We start from the raw sequence: 9819 nt of genomic DNA on the forward strand, positions 1-9819 counted from the left end.
GTTTTTTTTTTTTTGCGAGCCCTAAGCACAATGGGCTCTCCCATTGTTTTGGTGGCAATTCTTATTTTTTTGCTCTCAATAATGCAGGGCATTATGCTATCATGTAACGAAAGGGCGAAAGAAAGTGGTTACAAAATCTTTTGTAACCACCTTGGTTACAAACAGAAAGGGAAGGATAGATAGGGAAACTATAGTAGTATCATTTAATGATTGAGTTAATTTATTTTCCATAAATCTTAAATCGGAATAATGCATTATAAATGTGGACAGCTGACACAAGTCTAAACCAGACAAAATTTACGATTAGACGTTTAATTTCAGTTACAATTTGGGTCTCTCTCTGTCAACCCCATGCATTAAGGGTCTAAGAACCTTCAATTCAGGGCTTTGAAACAATGAAGAGCTCTACAAAGAGGAACACTTCAAGCAAGTAAGCAAAGCTCCCCTCACACAACCGTATGGCTACGCATGATTTTGTGGATTGGAAGGATGAGCCCATTGGGCAAGCAAGACATGGTGGAGCAAGAGCTGTGCTGTTCATCTACAGTAAGTCCATTTAACCCCTTCCTTTTTAACTGAACTGAGTTGCGAAATCTCTATTAATTTTTCTTACACCTGTGGTGAAAGAGGAATCCCCTCATCACTGTCATCGGTCCCGTTTAAATGGACTAATTAAGGAGGGTTTTTTTCGACTCTATACAATTGAGGGTGGAGTTAACGATCACAAACGAGTGCAGTTAAAATATTAAATGTTCACCAATTTATACAATAGGGGGTGAGAGAGTTAATGATGATAGAAGAATCCGATCAAAAGGTCAAAAGATCACAAATGGTGAGGGGAGAAGTTGTTTAGTTTATATTTTTAGATCCATTTGATGGGTTTTATCCTCCCATCATTGGCTTTTGGATTCTAGCAAATTGCTTTGCAATTTTAAGTTAGAATTCAAAATTCAAAATTATTCTAGGCTATGATATGCATTCTCTGAATAAATTATGGGTCTAGAATACGTTGAATAGATTATGGATCTAAAATGCGTTTATAATGGAAAAAAGAAAAAAAGAATAGGATTTCAATATGTGTTCTAAATCTATAATCCATAACCATATGTACTGGGTTATAGACTTATAGCCCATTTAACGTAAGCATTAATTCACTGCCAGACCAATATTTAATTTCCTCCATAAGCTTCCTAAAAGAACACCCTAGAAAATCAAAAGTTAGAAGTGGCTTTAAAATTTGTTCTCAACTAAATAAAGGAGAGGTTTGGGCATGTAGCTTGCTTTCTGCAAAGTAGTGGTACAAATCAATGGGGAGGGTGGAATGGGTTGGGCAGGGAGTCATTTCGCAATGGATGGGGAGAGAGACAGATACATAGCTATAAGGTATAAGGCCACGCGGTGGAAGTAGGGGGGGAAACCCAAAGAGAGTGGCAGTAATAATTAGCATTGCAATTGTGAGGGAAGACTCAAACTCAAGACCAAGGCCAAACCTACTACGACAAGACAAACACTCAACCGAAGTTTGATAGGTGGCCACCTTATGCCGAAAAAAAAAAAAGGGTTAAAACTAACTTTAATTTGGTCGAAACTCCAAACCTCTCAAAACTTTGTGAAAGTAGGAACCAAATCAGGTTACAGCTCTATTAATAGTATGCATTAATTTATCATCAGAATACTTCCAAGTGAAATTGAAGAATTTAGATAACTATCCAATTTTTTGTATGAAGTCTAACCATTTGTTTATAGTTAGTCTAAGGAATATGGCAAAACTAACTGTTGAAAGGAAACGGATACTAGGGATGATATGTATAAACTCTGTTAATTAGGGCTTTGGTTTCTATAGTTTTTCTTTTAATAATACTTTCTAAATTAACAATCCCAGAAATTAAAATCAACAAAAAACAACTGAAAACCTTGAAAATTAACTTTAACCAAGGAGGCTGATGGCACAAGAAATAACAGATTGGGTAGGTGGGTCATTCTTCAACCCATTAAGTATGGCTGATGACACAGAGTTGACTCAATGGAGATTATTTAATTATCTTTTTTTTTTTTGGGTGAAAGGGGGTTATTTAATTTGCACTAAGGTATGAAAGTTGCAACTTGATGGTCAAGCGGTCGAAACACCCTCCCAATATTCTCGGGGTAAAGTTTCGTGGTTCTCGATCCCCACATGCGGAGCCTCATGCACTGGGTATGCCTTTTTTATTTTTTCTAATAAAATCTACTTTGGTCTTCCTTTTTGGCCCAATGTGATATCTTTTCATTATTTTCTTTTTATGTTGTAATAATGGTCACTAAAAATTGACTATTGCTACTCAAAATTTTGAGTTCTTCCTTGAAAATTGATTGATAAGTTCTTAAATGTTACTTCTCCCTATAGATTGTTGCTCTTGAAATGTGGGACTTGTTTATTTTATTTTTTGAAAAGTGATGAAGGTGTTGTGTGTGTGTGTTGCAGTAATGGCTATGTTGACAGACATGTCCTGTACACCAATCTATATGAACATGATTAATTACCTACATGGAACCCTGCATATGGATGTCGCAAGCAGTTCAATCACAATGACTAACTTCTTTGGTGCAACATGTGGATTTGCTTTACTTGGAGGCTTCATCTCAGATGCCTACATCACCAGATTCAGAACCTTACTGCTTTTTTGTCCCTTGATAGTCCTTGTTAGTTCTTTCTCTCTCTCTAAGAAAGCTCTTCATAGAACGATTAAACAGTGTGTAAGAAACATTTGTAAAGCTAACAAGCTAATAAGATATGTCATTTGCCTCTAGCTGTGGACAACCAAATCGACTTTCCAGAAGGCACATGAGATAGATAACTGGTTTGTTGCTATGTTTAGGGCTTTTCTCATTGTTTTTCTATTGTAGTGGGGAGATCATAATCTCGAGTCCTTAAAATAGCCCAGAAGCAAACTTGAGTTGATTGACTTTTAATTTTCAATTTCTCATTTCCTTAATAAGAATGCAAACTTGAGTTAAAAGTGGAATCTCATGTTCTTGCAGGGACAAGGTTTGTTAGCCCTGCATGCACATTATCTCTCTCTCTCACCACTTGAGTTAAAAGTGGAATCTCATGGCTTCAATTCTTCTATTCTTTACATGGGCTTATATACCCTAGCTCTGGGTGAAGCTTTTTTCCGAGCTAATCTCCCACCATTCGGAGCAGATCAATTTGATGACAATGACATTCTAAGTTCAAGGAACAAATCTAGTTACTTCAACTGGTTGAGCTTCATCTGCACTGGAGGTTCCATAATAGGCCTCATTTTCATAGTTTGGATAGAGAACAACAGAAGTTGGGTTGAAGGCTTTGTTGTATCTGCAAATTTAATGGTACTTGGGATTCTGGTGCTGATTTCAGGTTTTAAGTTCTATCGTAACCAAATCCCAAGTGGAAGCCCTCTAACTCGAATAATGCAGGTATGAGTTCTTCCTTTATCAGTAACTTTCAGTTATGTGTGCTTATATAGGGTTTCACTACAAATTTATAGTGATGGTTCATTCTTTATATATAATTTGAGAGAAACGTGGGGATGAGCAGTTGTAACGCTATTCTTCATTGATAGTGAAGCATTCTCATCTCACTGTGGATGTTGGGCAATCTTGACGAACCACGTAAATCCTTGCATTGTTTGATTGCTTGTTTGCGATTTTCATTCTTTTTAGGTTTTCACTTTCTGTTACTTTCCCCAACTCATTTTGGCTGATTTTACTAGTATGATGGGTGCAATATCCTCTATCAGATTGGACTTGACAAGAATCAGATCAAGTCCATTTGATTTGGCTAAATATCTTGTTGACTTGGTGAATTTTAGAACTACTCATGACGCTTTCTTTTTTTCAGGTTTTTGTGGCTGCATTTAGAAAAAGAGATCTTCCATTACCTCAGATTGGAGAACTGCATCAAGGTAATTCCAATGAAGAAATGGTGGGTGAAGAGTTAGAACACACAATGGACTTCAGGCAAGTTAGTCACTTATACAGAAAAATATGTTCATAGTTTTACCAAAAGATATAATCACTAAGCCTGCTTGATTTTTCCCTCAGATTCCTCGATAAAGCTGCGATTTCGTATGGAATAACCTCATCAAAATGGTCTCTTTGTACTGTAACACAAGTGGAAGAGGCAAAAATTGTCCTTCGAATGCTCCCCATCTTCATCAGCACCGTCTTTGCATACACTCCCATGCATCTTCTCGCGACCTTTGGTCTACTACAGGCTAACACAATGAGAACTACTAGATTGGGAACATTTACCATCTCTCCAGTTTCTCTAATTGCAATCCCTTATGCTCTGCAAATGGTATTTATTGTTGTCTATGATCGATTATTCGTGCGACTCACGAAAAGGATCACTGGATATCAAACTGGAATCACTCAACTACAACGTGTAGGTGTTGGCCTAATGTTATTACCATTAACAATGTGTATAGCTGCCATTATAGAGAGAGAAAGGAAAAGAATTGCAGAGGAATATGATCTAATAGACTCCATTAATACTCATCTGCCCATGTCAATAACTTGGCTTGGGCCACAATATTTTGGAATGGTAGTCATTGGTGTGTTTACATATATAGGGTTGCTGGAGTTCTTCAACAGTGAGACTTCTAGAGGAATGAAGTCAATGGGGTCTGCTATGTTCTCCTGTGTGATTGGATTGTCTTCCTTGCTGAGTTCTGTTGTAGTGAATGTAGTAAAGAATGCTAGCAGAGATGAAGATGGTGGAAGAAATGGATGGATGGAAGGAAACAACTTGAACAAGAGTTATCTGGATCGATTCTACTGGTTGGTTTCCGTCTTCAGCTTGGTGGGGTCTTTGAGCTATCTGTTTTGGGCTCACAAGTATGTGTATAAGCGAAGTAGGCTTACTATATTTCAAAATAGCTGAAGCCCTTGTCTAGAAAGAGAATGAACATCCTTCCTAAGGATTCAATTGATAAAGGTCAGCATTTTTCTTTTTTGGATAAAATACTCTTGAGGAGGCTTCTCCTTCTACCTCTCTTGTTTTGATTTTTATTGTTTTTTTTTTGGGGGATAATCTTCTTACCCATGGATGAAGCTTAGATCAATCCATACAAATCAAAACTTCCACAATCACATTAACATCCAAAACTTTATCGCAACTTAACGGGATCCATTATATGGAGATTCTAAGCAAGAATGAACATTGACAGGTTATGGCTAATTATGATAGGCTGCCGAATCTGACACACATCTATCAATCAGTCACAAGCTTATAACAATAGACTATAATAAGATACAGACCATATAGATCAGCCAAAAACTTTCATAATCACACAAGAAATAAAATAAAACAATCGCAGCGAGAAGCTTAGAATAAGAATCACCTGCTTCCATGTCATTTTCTTCTCTGGCATGACCAATCACCTACCTTTTCTCCTCCACTACGAAGTAGAGAATAGTACTCACCTTCTTCCTTGTCTGGAAAACACGGAGTGGACGGATGGGCGGAGAAAAGAGCGAAGAGGAACTGATGGTGGTATTGGGTTTTTGAAACAGAGATGGATTTCAGTCTATTGGGAACATTTTCGCTCGGTCGCCATGGGCGCTCTGTGCGTAATCAAGCTCAACAAAATTCGATATGCTCTCTCCTCAGCCCCTCGGCCATCCAGCGGAGGAGAGCTGGAGAAGATTAGAGCACGGATATCGGAGAAGCTCGAGCATATTCTAGAATTTGCGATTTTGCTTAAGCATTCTGCGTCAGAATAAAGAGCACACGGCAGGGGCGCCGGGATTTGAGGATGTGGTGGCAAAGTCATGAGGTGATTCAGGAGAGAAAAAGAGAGATGAGGCCAGGTAGTACTCATCGAGTCTTCAAGGATCTACACTACCTGGTTTTATGGAGATGGGGACGATTTCTTTTGTGTGGGTTTGAGTAATGTTTTCACGAGAAATGTCTTCCCTAACTGGCCTTCAGCCACTGGGCTCTCTCTGAGAGCTTCCTCTGATTGTCTTTTGCCCTTTTTACCAATGAAATGAGAAACTGACATTTGAATGTGAGGCTATACAACATTCAAAATTTTACTTTGGTTCATTTTCCATTCCCTACATAGCTAGCAATAGCATAACTGAAAGAAAAAAGATACATGGTTCAAGTCAGTTTTAATGATCCGTGCAATGGTAAGGTTGCCATGGTGATAGTCACATTAAAATTATTTTAAAATAATAGTTATTTATTTACTTAAGAGGTTCATGGAATGATTTAGAGCTTGCAAAAAATATATCTATATGGTCATTTTTGACATAGAAAAAGCTAATCTGACATGTACGAGTAAATATAAGGGTATTGAGTAAATATGTAGATATAATTAAAGATAAGTATAAAGACACGATGACTAATATGAGAATTGTAGGAGGGAAATGAAGTGAATTCTAAGGTACAATTGGGTTGCATTAATGATATGTTTTAAACTTTTATTTGCTTGCGCTTTTTATAGATGATTTAACTAAGAAGATTCAAGACGAGGTTTCGTAGTATATGTTCTTTTCTGATGATATTGTTTTGGTAGATAAGACAAAAATTGGAACGAATGGTAAGTTGGAGCTATAGAGATCAATTTTGGAATCAATAGATTTTAAGATAAATAGAATGAAGACAGAGTATATAAGGTTAAGATTGATGATCACTTTAAGTATTTGGGGTCAATCATAAATAAAGAAGGTGATATAAATGGTGACATTCTGAGTGTTGTGTGACTGACGTATTCCTTTAAAGCTTAAATGAAAAGTGTTAAATGATAGTATTGTTAGATCGGTTATGATGTACGGGGGGAAAATGCTAAGCACTTAAGAAGTATCATATTCATATATATATATATATATATATATATTTCAATAAAGACATTTGAGGTGGTATGATCATGTTTAATGGAAGTCAAAGGAGCACACACAAAAGAGAGAGAGAGAGAGAGAGAGAGCACTAGTGTATACTATGTAGCCGGACAAGGAACTCGATCCCGAATTATGATTTAAGGGAAAAGGCTATGTTAGCCTAGTGTATACCATGCCTCCTCATGTATTTTCTTAAGTGAGAATATAATGATTAAGAAAATAAATATGAGAGGGTGTAGAGTACTCTGCTTGCTCACATTACTTATCATGTTTTTATAATTGGATCGGATAATAAAGTTTTCTTACTGATTTATATAGCTTCTGAAAACTAATTTGATACCAACACTTATCAAATATTCAGATATCCATTTATATATTTATATCCAAACATGCACAAAATTCTTACAAATGTGAGCAATTGCCTTCCGCACTTAGTAGAGCATGGAGTGTAAAAGTCCATCCTACCATAAGGGCCTCCCACACTTGGTAGAGCATGGGGTGTTAAAGTCCATCCTACCATGAGGTCTTGGGTTCAAACCTCCTGGTTCACACCTTCCCTCCTCCACTGTCATAGAATAGGATAAGAGTAGGACCTCTCAAAAAAATATTCTTACAAATGCTTGAGTACAGGCCTCACCCATACACACCCCGACCACTTCATTAAAGCACTTAGCTCATTAACTCCTCAAGCAAGTTAGTTTCCGTCATTTCTGAATGAACTTATTTTATAAAAAAAGGTTACAAACCTAATTTGCAACCATACTTTTTTTGCCCTTGGAAAACAATGTGTCAATTACTTAGGCTCCGTTTGGTATCGTTCTAAAAAAACATTTCTGGAGTTTTTTCATTCTATTGGAACGAAAAAATGGAATCTTCTATTTGGTGCACTTATGGTCCGTTTCTATTTTTTTGGAACAAAAAGTGAAAAAAAAAACTGAAAAACGAGATTGGACGGAACTCCATTTTGGAGTTCCGTCTTCCCGGTTTCATTCCATTTTACAAAAAAAAAAAAAATTCTCGATAAAAATCTGAAATTTTGAAACACCATTGTTTCATTTAAAAACTGCATTTTGACACAGAAACTGAAATTTTCGTTTTTGACACGAAAAGACGTTTCTGGAGCAGAAACGATACCAAACGGGCCCTTAGCCTTGTTTTTTTAATGGAAAAAAGTAGAAAATGCAAAAAAAAAAAGGTGAAAAACTTATACTTGTTTCTCACAAACTACCATGATATGAGTTTGAATAAGTGGGTGGAAAATTTACTAGACGACTGTATTAAATGCAGTATTGTTGTCTGATAATATGACATTCAACTCCTTATCCTACCAAATTGCGAGAAAAATTTCACTCCCCTATAGGTAATCAGCTCATCCCATCTCACACTATCCATGAGGTGTGGGGATCCCGACTCCCAAATTGGTAAGAATTTGGTACTATTCATGGAAAAGTAGGTAAGAGGTCACACCTCTGTCAAACAAGCCGGTGAGGGGATGGCAGATACAGAGGATGGAGGTGGGGTGGGGGTTGGGTGCGGTGGCGGGGGTTGAGAGAGGGTGAGGGGATGGTGGTGGTGGAGAGAGAGAGAGAGACGTAATTAACCTTCAGATGCAATATAACTTTTTGGGAGTGGTCCTAATAACCAAGGGCAAAAGAAAGTAGTTACAAAATCTGCTGTAACCACCTTGGTTACAAACAAAAAGGGCTGGTCAGGGAAATTTTAGTAATATCATTTAATGATTGAGTTATTTTATTTTCCATAAATATTAAATTGGGAATAATGCATTATAAATAGGGACAGCAAACAAAAGGCTCAACCAGATAGAAGTTAAGATCAGAGGCTTGAGGAATACATCAAGCAAGTAGGCGGAGCTCCCTTAAGACACACCAATATGGCTATGCAAGGTTTCGTGGATTGGAAGGGTGAGCCCATAGAGCATGCAAGACATGGTGGAGCAAGAGCTGTGCTGTTCATCTACAGTAAGTCCATTTAAACCCTTCCTTTTCAACTGAACTGAGTTGTGAAATCTCTATTAATTTTCCTTCAATCTATAGTAAAAGAGGAATCCCCTCATCATTGCCACCGGTCCCGTCTGAATGGACTAAGGATGGATTTTTTCGACTTTATACAATTGAGGATGGAAGTTAATGATGACAAACAAGTTCAATTAAAAGGTCAAATGATCACCGATTTATACAATAGGGCATGCGAGTTAACGATAACGAAGGAGTTCAATCAAAAGGTGAAAATATCACCAATGGTTAGGGGAGAAGTTGATTAGCTTATATTTTTTGGATTCTCAAAGCCTACTGGATTTGAAAATCCTATGTTTGAGGTATGAGAAGCAGAGTTCAAAAATCTGGCTTGAGAGCCCAAGAAGCCAAAGAAACTCAAGAAACTGAGCAACATTTACACCTCCATAAACTTTCTAAAAGAAAACCCTAGAAAATCAAAAAGTGTTTCAAAAATTTGTTATCATCCAAATAACGGCGAGGGTTGGGCATGCCGCTTGCTTCCCCACAAACTAGCATGCAAGCACCAATGGGGAGTGTAGGATGGGCTGAGAGGGGTGTCATTTCACAAGGGATGGGGAGAGAGTGAGACAGGAAACATGACTGGGCAACCAAGTGACGGGGAGGTGCGGAACCCAAAGAGGCCGATAGTTGTAACTAGGAATGCGACTGTGGAGAGAGGACTCAAACTCAAGTCTAAGGCCCATGCCTACTACAATGAGACAAGCACTTAACCAAAGTTTAATAAGTGGCCAGTATGTGCAAAAAACCTGAAAGATCAAAGCCAACAATGGTCCAAACCTCTCAAAACCTTGTGAAAGTAGGACCATGGCCATATCACTAGATCAGGTTATATCTCTATTGATAGTAAGGATCAATTTACCATTAAATTACTTCCAAATAACAATCGTAGAAATCAAAACCACGACACACCACACCC

General features: G+C 37.6%; 2 protein-coding genes across 3 annotated transcripts in view; both read left to right on the forward strand.

Moving 5' to 3' along the window:
• The first annotated feature begins 346 nt into the window (after positions 1-346).
• On the forward strand, positions 347-4984 carry LOC122087860 (protein NRT1/ PTR FAMILY 4.4-like). Of its 2 annotated transcripts, XM_042656995.1 has the most exons (5): positions 347-546; positions 2462-2679; positions 3019-3435; positions 3860-3978; positions 4063-4984. In XM_042656995.1, the coding sequence occupies exons 1-5, from the start codon at positions 459-461 to the stop codon at positions 4901-4903; spliced, it is 1683 nt and encodes a 560-aa protein (XP_042512929.1). In that variant the 5' UTR covers positions 347-458; the 3' UTR covers positions 4904-4984. The 2 variants fall into 2 exon arrangements, with proteins under 2 accessions (XP_042512929.1, XP_042512930.1); XM_042656996.1 differs by lacking the exon at positions 2462-2679 and having other exon boundaries at positions 415-546.
• A 3696-nt stretch (positions 4985-8680) lies between these two features.
• Positions 8681-9819, forward strand: part of LOC122065304 (protein NRT1/ PTR FAMILY 4.3-like) — a 4950-nt gene continuing 3811 nt past the window's right edge. The window contains exon 1 of the mRNA XM_042629096.1: positions 8681-8846. Within this exon, the coding sequence (XP_042485030.1) occupies positions 8759-8846 (88 nt within the window). The 5' untranslated portion in view covers positions 8681-8758. The remainder of the gene's footprint in view (positions 8847-9819) is intronic.

Source organism: Macadamia integrifolia, chromosome 2 (assembly GCF_013358625.1).
Source record: "Macadamia integrifolia cultivar HAES 741 chromosome 2, SCU_Mint_v3, whole genome shotgun sequence".
Lineage (NCBI taxonomy): Eukaryota > Viridiplantae > Streptophyta > Magnoliopsida > Proteales > Proteaceae > Macadamia > Macadamia integrifolia.

What these genes read in the sequence shown, in the direction of transcription:
- LOC122087860 (XM_042656995.1), top strand. Translation starts at nt 459, where the DNA reads ATGGCTACGCATGATTTTGTGGATTGGAAGGATGAGCCCATTGGGCAA. An exon ending in AGCTGTGCTGTTCATCTACA is followed by an intron (nt 547 to 2,461) that starts GTAAGTCCATTT and finishes TGTGTGTTGCAG; the next exon opens with TAATGGCTATGTTGACAGAC. An exon ending in CTCTAACTCGAATAATGCAG is followed by an intron (nt 3,436 to 3,859) that starts GTATGAGTTCTT and finishes TCTTTTTTTCAG; the next exon opens with GTTTTTGTGGCTGCATTTAG.